Below are 16,202 nucleotides of genomic sequence, written 5' to 3'. Positions count from 1 at the left end.
CTGCAACAGTCTCCAATATTCTTTCTACATGAAAACTAATTCTTGCACTGAGCATTTTAGTGTTATTTTATGTGGTCATTTTTTTTAACTGTTTTGCTTTCCTTTACTATGGCGTTCATGTGTTGCCAAATACTTTTAGCTGGAGCATAACAGTGAAATAAAATCGCTGCAGTTGCTTGGTATGTAAGAAAAGCATGCAAATAGGCCTACTGCCTGTCACTGCTTCCCAAATAAAGCAAGGGATCTCTTTATAGTAGCCTACATTTTATGCATAGGGTGTAACTATCTGATCTGTCTTTAGTAATAGAACTAATGAATATGTTTGTAGTATAAAAAATGTAAGCAAAATTCGTCAAAGGTCACACAGGGACACAACACAGTTATTTTACAGTGATACATTTCATATCTAAATAACAAACTAAAAACCGTTTCCTACTATATTGCGCCTGTGTTTTCTTTGGCAACATCATCACAGAAAAAGAGACTCAAATGTAAACACCTTTTTTTTTAAAATTTTTATACAGTTAACTTGGCGAAATATTTTGTTTACTTTGTTAGACAAAAATGCAAATGTGCATACTGAATTTAATAAATTTCTCTCTTTGGCATGCATAAAAATTGCTTTGACAACACAGATGTGTGGAACGTTACCACAACTACAATCATATTGACACTGACATACAGTTAAAGGTACAACATAATCACATCCACTGTAAACACAGTTCACATATGTAATTCCTACTGTATGATTGCAGACAGGGCAATATGGACTTTTAAAAACAGACATTACTTGTTCCCAAAGCTAGATTTTAGGAATTCAAACTTGTGAGCATTAAAAGACATATGATGCTGCCAACCAGAGCTGTGCATCTTTGAAAATAGTCTTGATCTAAGACTATAGCGAAAAACAGTGACATATTCTGAGTTCTGTTTCTCATTATTCTCATTAATATCAGAGATCTGCTTCTTCGTTGCATGTAGTTGTCATATAGTGATGCTTTTATAGGCTAGGACTCGACTGGCACGGTGAAAAACCACAGATGGTCACACAGTTACAATACAGGTGTTATATTGCCACATGGGTTCCTGGTTGGAGCACCAATGTCACACAAAAGACATTCCACTCCACTATCTCTAATATAACACATACTGTGTGAAAACGTACCGAAATGTTCAACAGTGCCGTGATCTTTTACATCCTGATTTTGTTGTACATCAATGAGGGATTTCTTTTTTTTACCACGTAGAAGACGAGACAAGACACCAGCAATCTATCGACACAGGAAGTTATTTAGTGAAAATTGAAGTGCAAAAACACAAGTTGGACAATCATAGGCTAGGCTACAGCAAATTCCGCCTCAGTTGAACTTGAGACTCTTCAGGAAGAACACTTATTGATTGAAAGTGTGAGGTGACTCCTCGCTCCGTAACATTCAAGGAGTTTTAATTCCAGTGTCATTCAGATTAGGATGGCTCAGAGATCTTAGCATGTCCTCTGGTGTACTTGGTCAAGTATAGAGAAGGACACAGCTTCACATTCAGGACCGATCATTTTATGATCTTAGCGAGACATCATTCGTACAAACTCTGTGAAGAGAGAGGAGGAGAATGACAACATGAAATAGTTGCAAATAACGCTACAGCATGCCTTAAAGGGACAGTTCACCCCAAAATCAAAGATACACATTTTTCCTCTTACCTGTAGTGCTATTAAATCAATCTAGATGTTTGCTTTCTCTCCAATGTAATGGAACTAGATGGTATTCGGCTTTTGGTGCTCAAAACGCCAAAACATTTTTAGAAACTCAACGGCAGCGCCTCTTTCCAAAAACATTAGTATTTATTTGGCGCTTTAACCACCACAAGCCGAGTGCCATCTAGTTCCATTATGTCCCAGAGAAGGCAGACATCTCTACGACCTATATCTCTCCAACATTGGGCAACATCTAGATTGATTAATAGCACTAAAGTTAAGAGGAAAAATATGCATTTTTGATTTGGGGGTGAACTGTCCCTTTAAAGGTCCCATGGCATGAAAATTTCACTTTTTTTAACATTAATATGAGTTCCCCCAGCCTGCCTATGGTCCCCAATTGGCTTGAAATGGTGATAGGTGTAAACCGAGCCCTGGGTATCCTGCTCTGCCTTTGAGAAAATGAAAGCTCAGATGGGCCGATCTGGAATCTTGCTTGTTATGAGGTCATAACAAGAAAGGTAACCTCCCCTTTCTCTGCTTTGCCCGCCCAGAGAATTTGGCCAACCCATGAGAGAGAGGCATCATGGCTTTCAAACGAGAAAAGTGGCAGTTGGTCAAGGCCACACCCCCACCCTCCACCTTTCCCCTCCCTCTCTCCTCCTCAATAGCTACAGACACAGAAATGGCATGTTCTGAGGAAAGCTCATTGTGGGACTGGCTCTAGTGGCAGTAATTCTGCACCAAGGCTAAATTTTGGGAAAGAGACTTCAGATACAGTATTAGGGGACCACTAAGGTCTATATAAAAGAGACTTCAGATACAGTATTAGGGGACCACTAAGGTCTATATAAAAGAGACTTCAGATACAGTATTAGGGGACCACTAAGGTCTATATAAAAGCATCCAAAGAGCAGCATGTCATTGGACCTTTAAGGATGCTGTATAGTTCGGAGTGCCTTTAAATGAGCAGTTTGTTAAGGGTGATTTACCTTCGAAGTCAACAAGCCCGTCACCATTCAGGTCAACATCCCTCAGGATATCTTCTACTTCGTTTAAACCCACCTGGGGGAAAACATGGTTGGCAGCCGTTATTGGAGAACCACACACAGTGGGTCTTCATTCAAGAATGTTTTTCTGTTCTCTTATCTGATCCAGCTATTACCTGTTGGCCCAACAACTTCCTCATTGCATCTCGGAGCTCAGATGTGCTTATGGCCCCGTCACCATTAGTGTCAAACTGATGACAGTAAGCAGAAAACAACATTAAAAATGGAAAAGTTAATAGTAAAAAAATCTCACACAAAACTTGAATCCAGAGACGCTTACCTCTCTAAACGCGTCTTTTAACTCTTTTATTCCAATCATGTCTGCAGTTTCGGCGAGGAGTTTTGGGCCCATCAGCTCTACAAAGTCCTCAAAATCAACATGACCTCCCACTTGAGAAAAAGAGATTTTGGCACAGAGTTTCAAACCACAATACAGAAACAGGATACAACGATATGCATGACACATAAATACACAAGTTAAGTCCTTACAGTTCATGTTTATCTGTTGACTCAGTTCAATCAGCTCCATTTCAGTGGGCATGTATCCCATGGTTCTCATACAGTTCCCTAGGTCTTTACAGCTGATGAAACCGTCCTTGTTCTTGTCAAACTCTTTGAAAGCATCCCGCAACTCTGTTGAGCAACAAGAGAAATATTATTAGCAATTGAATTGTATGTTATTTTGCACATATAAACACTACATGTAATTCTGGTACCACATGTTAAAATTTGTCCTTTCTGGTTTGTTTGTTCTGTAAAGCACTTTGCCATTGAATCATTTTATAATAATTATACATTTTGTCTGACTGCTTAACACAGGGGTCTGAAACCAGGGCTCTCCACTGGCTTCCTATTGCTTTGACAAAAAATTATATAGAAATGAATAACGGTTATTTAATAACATTTTAAATTCAAAATGGCTCTTTTGATAGTAAAGGTTGTTGACCCCTGGCTTAACATCAGTAAAGATACATAGAACATGAAAGAAATAGAAACTTACCATCCATTTCCTCTGGCCGCAGCTCTCTGTCCTATTAAGAAATGACAATTAATCATTGGGACAAAACCAAAAGCAGTCATCATGATCACACATCATAACAAACACAACTCGTCTGTGTATGAGCTACATCCAAACATACAGTACCAATGACAGCGCTGTGACTCGACTGATGCCCAAACCTAGATCAGCCATCTTCTCCATAACAACCCTCAGCCTTCTTGTGAACCTCAACTTAAGGATGTCAAACGGTGAAAGATGTTAGACTGAAACTATCTCACATCTTGATGACAAATCTTCCAAGTATAAATAGGCGGATTCCTATGAAACATGACTGGGAACCATAACCCTTTGAGTTCCCAGAAGAATGTGATTTTTTTTTTCTCCCAGTGCTTGCTTACAATGAACGCAACCTTTAAAGGGCAGAGAGACAGAGGCAGACATATCCCAGATCCTTCAGGGGTTAACAGCAGGAGCAGTTAGAAGTCTAAACACAACACTGAGTGTTGACGTCAGGCCCAAAGAGCTGTCTAATCGGAACCACTGACAAAAAACACAGGAGGCACATGAGCCCAAGGATGCTTAACTAGCTGATCCAACTTGTGTGCTTCATCAGCGCTTTATCTGTCACGCCATCACTGACGGTTGATCAACCATCATCTCTTAGACTGATATGACTCAAAACTCCATTACTAGGCTGTTTTCATTGAGATTTGAAAGTACAATAATAATTTATATAATGTATATACCTGAGCATGCATGCACCAATGTAGAGATGTCAGAGTGAGGGGGCTGCGACTGCTGGACAGGCGCCCCAAGCAATTGAGAAAAGTTCGGAGCCTTGCTCAAGAGCACCATTGCAGTGCCCAGGAGGTGAACTGGCACCTCTCCAGCTACCAGTCCACACTTTGTAAAGGGACTTGAACCTGTGACCCTCCGGTTCCCGACCCAACTCCCTATGGACGGAGCTACTGCCACCCCTAAAATATTCAGGCTGCTCAGTCTTTTCATACAACATTTACCTGCCATCACTTGATTGTTTGATCAGTAACCATGTAATATTGTAGCCAAGGAGATATATGAGCTGTGCAGATTGTAACTGAGTAACAGGAAGTTGTTCTGAAAGGAAACCACGCTTATTTGCTTTCTTGCTGACAGATAAGAGCAGTGACACCACTCTGAGGTCTGCAAGGTAAACATGAAGCTTCAGCCAGCAGTTAGCTTAGCCTAGCACACAGAGTGGAAACAGGTGAAAACAGCCTATTTCTGTCAGAAGGTAACAAAATTCACCTATCAGCATCTCTAAAACACACATTTTGTTTCGGTTTGTGAACGTCAAATTACATTCAAGCCATTGCCATATGAGTTGATACAAAGCTAATTAAGCTATCAGCTCCACAAAACTATTTCTCAGTATGGCTATGTTTACAAGATGGTGTTGTCCGAGAGTGATGCGTTATACGTCACCGTTCAGACAATTACCTCTACTGAAGAGTCCATCATGTGTTTTTTAAATCCTCCGTGTTCTTCTTGATTTGACGGGTTAAACGCTACTAGCAACTGCGTGGAGGAGGGGCGGGATGGGGGCGGGATGGGGGCGATCACCGAAGGCATGCATCATGTGGATGCGCCGACAGTGTTGTTGTCCTTACTTAGAGTTCCTCATGGGGGCAACAGAAACTATGCACTATAACTTTAACAGCGTCTGGCCAAGAAAAAGTGGTACATAAAATGCCCTTTAAAACCACATCGTCGTTTTTACACTTTAGTTTTTGTATGGATTAAACAAACAAGATGTAACGTGTTAGCTATAGACAGAGCTTGTTACCTAAGCTAAGCTAAGCTAACCGGCTGCTGGCTCCAGCTACATATTTACCTGTTAGATGTAAGAGTGGTATCAATTATTGTGGAAGCCCATTTCGGCTAATGTGATTAAAAAAAGATCCAGTAGGTCATTATAATGAGAAACCTTCTCAAAATAATGAATTAATTACCTCATAATAATGACCTAGTATCGCAAAATAAGAAACTTTATCAAAATAACGCCTTACTTATTACAATATAATGACTTAGTATCTCAAAATAATGAGTTTTAAGAAAGTTTCTCATTATTTTGGAAAAGTTTTTCATTATAATGTCTTCCAGGATCCTTCTTTTTCATCACAGGTCTAAGAGTTTATCATATTCTTTTTTCTTTTACAGACGGAAATGGGCTTCCATACAATCTTCTTATCTAACTATTGGCAAGAAAGCAAATAAGGCATTGCATGAATGCACAAGCTCCTAAACCCGCCTGTTGTCATTTGTGAGCTTTCAGTCTAAGTAATTTTCCAAACCTGTGTGTTCCCTACGGACAGTTGGCAAGATACCAGTCAAAAGCAGCAGGAGTGGAAATAGTAAAATATTATGATAGAAAATAATTGAACAGCCTAGCAGTGATAATTGTTGTGGCAGCTTGTTTGGTAATGACAGAAATACTTTCCAGGTCAGATATAATGCTGATGTAAATACAGACAGATATGGAAGCAAATATGATGTTTGTGCAGACTTACGTACAGCCTGCCTGCACGTGGCCATGCCTTTACTCAGGAAGACACAGGTTTGCAACCGTATGTTGCTCACGAGAACGCAGTTTTGTGTCATGGAAACAATGGACTCCTGATAAGGCCCAAGATACCCTGCCTGGCCCATCTCCTCACAGGACAGCACCCCTCTGAATCTCCTCTCAGCATCCTGGAGCATCTTTCCAGAGGGGTGCAGAGACAGTGTTAGACAGCTTCGGAGCACAATGCAATGAAGATACAAGTTGAGAGAGGATGTGTGAGTCAATGTAGACTCTCTATATTTTTGAATCGAGGCAATAGAATAAATTTGGACAGAAGTGTACTTCTCCGTAAAAGTATTATGTGTCCGCGTGCGTATCTATGCAAGAGAATACTTTCCACTCATCATTCATAACAGTTTACTCGCCACGTTGTAGGGACTGGCACCTCACACCTATACACTGTCACAGGAACAGTAAACAGCAGAGAAAAGACGAGCGAAAGCACCGGGGAACAGGATAATGTTATTATCGCCAAAGACATTAGAACACATTTTCTTCTGTGGGACATACAGTCATTTTTTAAAATTAGAAAATAGGTCCTGTTGCACAATTAAGATCTGCAACAAACAAAGTCTGAAGCCATTAATCTAACATGTTTCACAAAATGCACTCGAAAGCCAACTACAAGCAGAGCAGTTTCACAGTAGTTTTCGAATCATAACGTTATTTCCACCACAAACAGTGGGATATTGAAACTCCAAAATCTAGAATAATCATGACATGTGTAAAGATATCCTGAAAAACACACATACAGATAAAGACCTTTCGAAATCTTTTAGGATTTTTGCAGCTTTTTGGGCAAAAAGAACAACAGCTATAAAAAAATATCTGAGGATACAACACTACTGTCCAGTTTCATTTCCCAATTTCCCTTTCAAATGCACCACAAAATCCACCAAACAATTTGCGAAAGACATGGTGTAATAGTGCCCCACACTGAAAACAATCCTACCGTTCTCAGAGGCCAGTGTAAGCAGTTTCCCATACCAAAAGAAAAAAGAGGCACTAAAAAGGAGCATGAGGACCTTTTCTCCGTTAAGTTTGCAGTTTGGATTTTAAGAGGAGTGCAAACTCTGGTTACAGCAAGACCCATGAAGACGGGGGTGCTAACCTACAGCTGGTTGAAAAAAAAACAATGAACTGAATGGTACTGCACTATCTGGAGTAAGTGAATAGCAATAGTAAGAGCAGCCAATGATACAGTAAGAGAGAGAGAGAGAGAGCGAGAGAAGAAAATGTGTGGGTGAGAAACTAAATGAGAGAGAGGGAAGTGGTCCAAGGAGGGAAACAGAATTATGCCTATTAAAGGAAAAGAAAGTGCTCCACTGTGAGATAGTTTACCCAACTGTCACAGTGACCAAACTGTTGTAGTTATCTGTGAACAACACCGACAATTCGACATGGATTCACAGACCCCCAAACAGGAGAAATGGGATAAGAGGTGTCAGCTTTCCTGCAGGAACATATAGTATTGCAAACTTTGCTTAAGGGCCACAGATACTGTTGTGAGATAGTTGGTATTTGTAGGCTGTGAAAATATGTACTGGGCAAGTTTACAAGAACACTCTGTAATGACCTATTTCCAGTATCCTCACCTGCACTTCTCGTTCTCAGTGGTGGAAGAAATATTCCGATTCTTCTCCGATTTAGCATTAATTTAATTTATACTTATAATTTAATAATTTATACTGTTTATTGATCCCCAGTGGGGAAATTACAATTTACACTCTGTTTTGTTAGAAATCTCTACACAGAGGCCTGAAATACACACAGACATGCTCAGGACCTATTTATGCACAAATGGAGAGATGTCAGAGTGAGTGGGCTGCCAGTGCTGGACCAGTGCCCTGAGCGGTTGGGGGGTACGGTGCCTTGCTCAAGAGCACCTGGCAGTGCCCAGGAGGTGAACTGGCATCAAGCTTTGTATCAGTAGAAACACGGTAGCATTTTCGAATGACCGTGCTTCCCTCCTTCATGTCCCCCTGAGACGAGAGATCTCTGTATTGTGGGTCTGGAAAAAATCTTCCGATGATGTAAAATGACGATTTTTGCATCATCGGAAGATTTTTTTGCCCAGAGGCAATGGACTACAGCCATTGACATATATAAAATTATAAATTATAAAAAGAAAATGACTCAGTAGTAGGAGCTACTTCCGCATGTTTTCAACCCGCCCATAGGGGGTTGGACTGTCGTCTTTACCGAAGATATCCAAAGCAAAACAAGCGTCAGCCATCTCGCAGCCTCGCTAACAGGCTCCATCTTTTCAACAGAAAACTTTTACAGCAATTATGTGCATTCAAACTACCGCACATGTGTACCACCGGGATACATTGGTACAGATCGGAAAATATGCAGGACACTTTATTACAGATGGAATACTCAACACACTACGCGAGCTTTGCCTGTTACGGAGACCAGCACCTCAGCCTGCGGTGTCGCCCGACGCTGCTAGCCAGGGGAAAGGGACCTCGACAGCGGTGTGCAGGAGTGGAAAGCAGCTAGGTGGAAAGCTAACGCTAGCTGGCCACCTGTTCCATCAATCCTGCTTGCAAGTGTCCACTCATTAGACAACAAACTGGACTACATCCAACTTCAACGAAACTCCCAACGCGAGTTGCTGTGTTTTTGTTGTTGTGGAATCATTGCTGAACAACAGTGTACCGGACTGTCCAGCTACCAGGCCTGCCGCTCTGTCGCCGGGTAAGACTCGTGGAGGTGGGCTGTGTTAACACGGATTGGTGCAGACATGGGGGGATTTGTATCCAACTAACTGCCAACCGCTGGTGGAGTTTGTGACTGTTAAATGCCGACCGTTCTACATTACACGCACATTTACGGCTGTGTTTATACTCAGTGTTTATAGGCAAGGGGGTAAGCTTCGCTTCAAAACTCAAACCTCCTATGGCGCCATTTTGATGCTACAAAGAGATCACCTCCTGTTAGCATTTCTCTGACTAGCATTCATTTTGACGTCACTTGACGTTTTTGTAAAAATAGGCTAACGATTGTGTCAGATAGTAGACGAATTACCATATATTATATAGGATTATATAGGAGAAGCTCGCAGGCAGTTTCGACTTACATGAGCTGTTTAGGTTTAATTACTATTGTTAACTAGCATTTTAGTTAGCAATAATTAGCCTGTGCCTATGTTATCTCCTTACATATACCTACGCTCTCCGTCTCTGCAAGATTGGGAATGATTGAGAGCTACCAGAAGACTTCCAACTTTCAGACACGTTGCTCACGTCACATCTACGTTGTCTCTCTCAGTTGGAGGCTGCACAGTAAAGCTAGTGATCACCGGAAAAGTGCTTCTAATAGCCTTCACTGGTCTCCGTCCAGAGACACGGGATCTGTTGGACCATTCTTATATACTGTCTATGTTTATAGCCCACCAAGCGCTAATGCTAGTATGTAAAAAAAATACTCAATGCAGAAAAATACTCACATTTTAGAAACTGGAAACGATCAAAACAGTTCTGTCACTCAACTACAGTGAGTGATTAATCAGCTAATCATTGCAGCTGTGCTTGTATTTTTGGGTAGTTTAATTTATAATAAAACATTGTATTTTTGTGTTTTCCGTGCAAAAAACATTTATTTGTGAAGTAGCTATTAACTAAAGCATTCAGATTAATGTAGTGGAGCAAAAAGTACAATATTTCTCTCTGAAATGTATAGTGGAGTAGAAGTAGAAAAGTGCCATGAAAAGAAAAGACTCAAGTAAAGTACGAGTACCTCGAATTTGTACTTAAGTACAGTACTTGAGTAAATGTAATTAGTTACATTCCACCACTGCGCACTCTCAAGCGCCAGACAAATTTATCAGTTTGAGATTGTATTTGAATTCACATATTGCACTTTATATTTCTGCATGTGCCTTTTGTTTTTCATGCCTTACACCCCCACACATCATCCTCTGCCCTCTGCAGCCAAAGACACAGTCACTCTGACCTACAGCAGCCACATGGCACCAAAGAGAAACACATAAAGACTGTGACTGTGTGAAGAATACAGTTACTGTATAGTCCATCTGTTAGCATGAAATACACGTGTGTGTGTGTGCGTGTGTGTGTGTGTGTGTGTAGAAAATTTGAATACAGAGAGCTGAGGTAATCTTTTTCTCTGCACATGACATTAATAAGGATACAGGTTCCTTTCATGAAAGGTTTTTTTCATCACTGATCATCATCTGTACACATGTATTTCCTTTCTGGCTTGTCGAAACACTTACAAAAAGCTCTTGCATTGTGCATTGTACAGAATAAATGCCAAATATCGCGTGCATCTCTCATACCATGCCTTACATCTCTGTCCGTCATTGAAATCCTCTCCATCTAGCAGTCACATCAAAGATCTTTTTGAGGTCACGTTAATATTTTCACAGAGCTGCCCGCAGACTGAATCACAGGTTATTTGTAGAGTAGGCTTTCACATGCTGTAAGAACAAAGAAGATTTTTCTCCCGAAGCCACAATGGATGATCTCTGTGTTGCCATACTGAGTCTATTTTACGGTTGAGAGATTTCCTAATTTTAAATCACCTCCTGATTTTTGATCTGATTAAAATCCAAACACCCTATATGGCAAGAACTAAACTCTGACGTCTGAGGAAGAGACAAGGACAATGCCCTCCATTAACAACATGCTATCAGAGGTTTAAGCGGCGAGGTGGAGCTTTGTGAGGATTTGCAATGTAAAACTCAAACTGGTGCTTTAACAGACTATAGCACGGTGAGCCAAAATGATGCGAAATCACACCACTGATCCAAGCATATTAGACTGAGCTCTTTTGTCTTGTGTGAATAGATTTAAGGCTCAAAATAGATCCTCCATCACCAGCAGAAACATCAAAGTGATTTCCTTCAAACACAACACAATCACTGCAGTGTTCCCGATCGAATGACACAGGAACATGAATATATATCTTTTTCTTTCACCCAATACACATCAGCACATCAAAGATTTCCACTTCTCCCTATAAAATAAAATAAAAAGGCCAGCCGGATTGAGAGGCTCTATTGGAGGCATAGGTGTAAATCTCAGGGGGGTCAGGACCCCCCCAATGCTGTTAAAAACAATGCTGTGTATTGTAAATAACATAATGATGTGTACTTAAAATATCTGTGTAAGTAGTAAAACAATACAAACCCCAAAAAAAGCTTTTTAAGTTTAGAAACATTTTGAGTCCCCCCTCCCTTGCCTCACAGTGGTTTGGTCCACTGCCTGCTGTACGTTAAAGGCTCTTATATACTAGATGCAGCCCAGCTGGCGCGTGCAAATGTGACGTCATGGGATCGGCGTGACTATTTATACCCGCGCTGGTGCTCGCAACACTAGTTGCGGTCTTCTCCTGAACACCGGTGGCGCTAATGGGCAAAGGCTACCGACGTTGCTCTTTCTACGGACTAGAAGAAGAAGAAAAAGGTAAACAACGGCAGAACTGGCAGCAGCATTGCCGTCAATGTTTTGATTTGAGTCGATTACCTACTTTGTTGGATCGAGCCTTTCATTGACCATAAAAGAACTCATCTTAACCCAGGAAGTTTACCAGAGAGACTTGCAGTCACTCTGAGAGTCCTGGCATCCGGTTGTCAGCGAACTCGTTCAGGCCTCCTGTTTCCGCTTTGTACCTCTGCTCGCGCGCCATAAATCCGGGCGCGCCGGCAGGATATTACGTCATTTTGACGTCGCGATGGCGCGCGCCACCTTGGATGCGGCTAGTATACCGTACGCTTTACCCATCTGCACTCGACTCACATCAAGTAATGACAGGAATGTAGTAAGTAGGCTGTTCAAGGCTATTTTATTCACGTTAAACATCGGATTAAGTTTTTCTTGTCTCAAATAGAAATGATGCTGAGTAATAAATTGGTTCGCTATGTTAGTGTAATATAATGTAACATTACCTAGCTTGTTTAATAGATTGTTGGATAGAAATGCACCCACTACAACTAACGTTAACACGACGATAAGCCTAACGTTATGTGAACTGATATTAGGGTTAATATTGAAGATCTACAGTTGTGTTTTGCTCAATATGATGTTAAGTGGCAGATCAGTGGGTTTGCTGCAGTTAAATATCCTCTGTCCCAGACAAAACCCAATATTTATGTGGAGGACGCAAGATCATTTTATAATTACAATATGACCACGTGATGAACCTATGAACCTGACTCATATTTAGACATCTGATGTTAAAGATTTGTGATGCCAGAGAAAATAAAAACAGACATAAGATCCTTTTTCAGTACACCAAAACGCCAAGTAAGTACAATAAGTCTTCATATCAAGACAATTTGGTAACATCTTTATAAGAATGGGTGCTTATGGAAATACTAACGTCACTATGTCACAGGCAAAGGAGACAGAAAGAACTGAGGGACAGGGAGACCAGGGACAGTCAGGTGGACAGTCTCAGGGAGACCAGGGACAGTCAGGTGGACAGTCTCAGGTAAGTATTTTGAGCTTAGTTCATATTTTTGGAAGTGTGTGGCTGTCAGGGTCAGCAGATGAGCTTTACCAGTGGCTCACTCATTTACATTATGATCAGCTAATTTAACAAGTGTACAAAAGTATTGTATTTCTTTTATATGGGGACACTTTTTCAAAATAAGTAATTATGTTTTAAGGTATTTTTGTGGCTTGATTGTAAACAACTTAAAAATAAATACATGGTTTTAAAGAAGAATATTTTTGGTCGGCTTTTTCATTGAATCAAGAGAAACACTGGAAAGAAGGATAATGGTACAGTCTCCATGCTACACTAATCTATGTGTACACATATCCTCTACAAGTATAATTGTGGCTGTATTATTTGTGCTGTATTTACAAATGACAAAAGAAATGCATGTGTGGAAGAAGCTTTTCCCTGTCCAGTTTGTCCAGTAATGACATGTGTTTGCAGACTGCAGAGCAGAGCACATTAGCTATATTGATTGTAAATAGGACGTCATTGTAGCCAGAAGACACACTTAACCACTTCATATCCGTGTGCTCTTTGGTAGAAATACTAATAACATAGCACTATTTTCTGCATGGCAAGCCTATGTGAATTGAATGCATTTTATTTTTAGTTGTAGCCAGTGTCCTCCATTCAAATTGGTTAATTGGTAATTATACATTGGCGAGCTTTTTATTAGAATAGATAACGATAATAGATAATCAATTAAAGGTCCCATATTGTAAAAAGACTGCAATGACGGTGCAGAGGCTCTGAGAGCGTAGATGCGGCTCTGAGAGCGTAGATGCAGAAGACTCGGAAATGCTGACCAATCAGAGCAGACCGTGTTTTTTCTGGGATGGGGGCTTAAAGAGACAGGCGCTTAAATGTAGCGTTTCAGACAGAGGGCGAATACAGACAGACCGAAAAACAATATGTTCTTTGAACATTAAAGCATGTAAAAATGTTATAGTAGAAACCCCAAACACAAGTATGAACCTGAAAATGAGCATGATATGGGACCTTTAACTTTTACATAAATAAGGATTTGGGTTTGGGGTGTCACTGTCACAGCTCGCAAGAGCACCCCTGCACTTCACACACTAAAACTCTATAGGCTATTTATCCTATTTTCTGGAAGTAATTTAAATCAGACAAAAAATGTAAAGCAACTGGCTGATTCATTAATTTCCCTATATTTTAGGGCCTTACCTGCCCAAACAGTGAATTGAGGATTGTGCGTAAATTGATTTCGGATGCAGAAGAAGCAGCACTGGACCTCCGGGAGCGGCGAGACGACCTGCTGGACAGCGGGACCGGGGAGCAGGAGGACGGGTTTGGACTGCTGACCTTACCGCCGCTGTTAGCCAAACGGAGCCCTTTATGGTCCCTCGGCTCACAGAGAGGAGCCCTGTCGTCGTTGCTGTCCGACAGAGAGGGCACCCTGGGGACCGGGCGGGTGTGCGTGTGACAGCGGCGGGGATGCTCCGGTTCAGGCGGTCCTGCTGCTGCTGCTGCTGCCGGCGGACGGTCCTCCCGGTTGTGCTTCCTGCGGTGGTGGTGCCGGTGTGCGGGCTTGGTGGATGACCTGCAGCGCTCCCTCACACCTCGGCCCGCCTCGCCGTTTGGCTCCGGCGGGTCGGGAACTTGGCTGTGGGGGGCATGTGACTTACACTTGCCCCGAGTGGCTGCATCATTACTACCGCTGTCCGTGTTGCCGACGAGGGAGGGATGGCACAGGGGTCTCCGGGCACTGATGTCGCACTCGGCCGACCAGAAGGACTCCTCGGCTTTGCTGCTGCTGTGGAGTGCGGCGGGACGGTGGTGATGCTGATGCTGATGCTGACTTCTCCGGCTTGTGTCTGCTGGGCGTTCAGGGAGGTGTGTCGGTCTCCTCGCCGCAGAGGAGGATTTCAGTAAAGAGGTCGTGGATTCAGATTTTGGAAAAGAGGAGCTCATTGTTGCGGATCTGGTCTATTCTGTCTCGGTGGGTTGATCATCGACATCATACACCGTTTCCTCTCCATTGTTGTCCCATATTAGCACATAGCAGAGCCTGCCCGCGTGAAGTTATGCTACCTTGGAGCGCGCGCATGCAGACAGCTGAATAGAAGGGCACACACGTCGCTGCAAAGCGCGTCACCTTTTCATTGATGGGAATGCTGGTCTCCGGCATCGTGGCAATGACGTGGGTGCGGACGGTAGTAAGATATAGCCTTCCAGTGGTCGGCAAACTTTTCCATGACAAATAGCCTTGGTGAACATTTTAGGCTACCTTTCCCAGGTAGATGAACATTTGCTTCATAACAATCATACAACAGGCCAATGCAAAATCAGCGACAAAATCATTCTGGGTGTAGACACAAAATGCATAACATTAATATAATAATTAAATAGACTACAGCCCCTGCAACAATAACAATCTTTGCTGAATTTCTGTTCGGACAGTGGCACGAAAGTGTTAACTCAGCTCTATTTATATTATTTTTATTTTTGCTATGTCAGTTGTTTTGTGTTGTATAAGATTGCACTTTTACCTTTTTCTGACGTTTTTGTCCTTTCCATTGGACAATATGTTATTGACACCATATTGTATCTATCCAGGGCCAGAGGAACCAGCTTTGGGGCCTGGGGGTGAAACTGAGCCATGGGTCCCCATTGAGACCCCCAACACAAACCAACCAGCAATTCTACACTGAGATGACTCCTGCACCAGGCTTGCTGTGAGTTAGTTTGTGATCATTTAATTAAATGCAAATTAGTAAGCAAAATTTTAAAAGAAATATGAATGTTGGTTTTGACACAGGGTATTTCTCTATAGGTCAGAGCCTCAAAAGTGACTAAAATGCAGGCGCCATCTAAGGGCCCTTTCCATTTCAATTTTTAATGGTGCACACATTACCAGTCAATTCTGTAATTGATCAAATTACCACAAAGTGGCCTAAAGGTTGGAAAAGCGAGCTTGTAACCAAGAGGTCATCGGTTCAATCCCCAGACCGACAGGATAAATCTGGGTGGGGAAAGTGAAAGAGTCCCTTCTTCATTACCACCACTGAGGTGCCCTTGAGCAAGGCCCTTAACCGTAACTGCTCCCGTGGAGCTGCTCAGTGGCCAGCAGATCAGACTGTGGTTGTACTGGGCAGCTTCCAGGTATGAATGTGGAACTGTGTGAATGTGATCCTGCAAAAGAGAGCCTTCCTCTCAGTGAACCAGTGACAAAAAAAAGAACAAGAAAGTAATTGCCACATTGGATTTTGTTCAAAAGTCTACTTTAGTCTCGCATTGCCAGGGACCTCTAGGAGTAAGCTCTGGCTATATGCCACATGTACATTCCAGGATTGGAAAAAAAAAAACACTCTGGGTTGCATTTCTCTAAACCAATCACAATCTTCTTTGGCGGTGCTAAGCTCT

General features: G+C 41.9%; 1 protein-coding gene across 6 annotated transcripts; it reads right to left on the bottom strand.

The window, feature by feature from the left end:
* Nucleotides 1–506: 506 nt before the first annotated feature.
* On the bottom strand, nt 507–14,952 carry cabp1a (calcium binding protein 1a). 6 transcript variants are annotated; one of them, XM_039803596.1, is made up of 8 exons: nt 7,297–7,975; nt 6,296–6,481; nt 3,743–3,773; nt 3,232–3,375; nt 3,023–3,132; nt 2,859–2,933; nt 2,686–2,758; nt 507–1,587 (listed from the first exon to the last, which is right to left on the bottom strand). In XM_039803596.1, exons 1-8 carry the CDS (start codon nt 7,435–7,437, stop codon nt 1,562–1,564), a joined length of 786 nt encoding a protein of 261 aa, XP_039659530.1. In that variant the 5' UTR covers nt 7,438–7,975; the 3' UTR covers nt 507–1,561. The 6 variants fall into 6 exon arrangements, with proteins under 6 accessions (XP_039659530.1, XP_039659529.1, XP_039659534.1 ...); XM_039803595.1 differs by lacking the exons at nt 6,296–6,481; nt 7,297–7,975 and adding an exon at nt 14,004–14,952; XM_039803600.1 differs by lacking the exons at nt 6,296–6,481; nt 7,297–7,975 and adding an exon at nt 10,658–10,979.
* Between the last annotated feature and the right edge of the window lie 1,250 nt (nt 14,953–16,202).

Source organism: Perca fluviatilis, chromosome 6 (genome assembly GCF_010015445.1).
Source record: "Perca fluviatilis chromosome 6, GENO_Pfluv_1.0, whole genome shotgun sequence".
NCBI lineage: Eukaryota > Metazoa > Chordata > Actinopteri > Perciformes > Percidae > Perca > Perca fluviatilis.
Note: the sequence above shows the minus strand (reverse complement) of the source record. Positions and strands in the feature narration are given on the sequence as shown.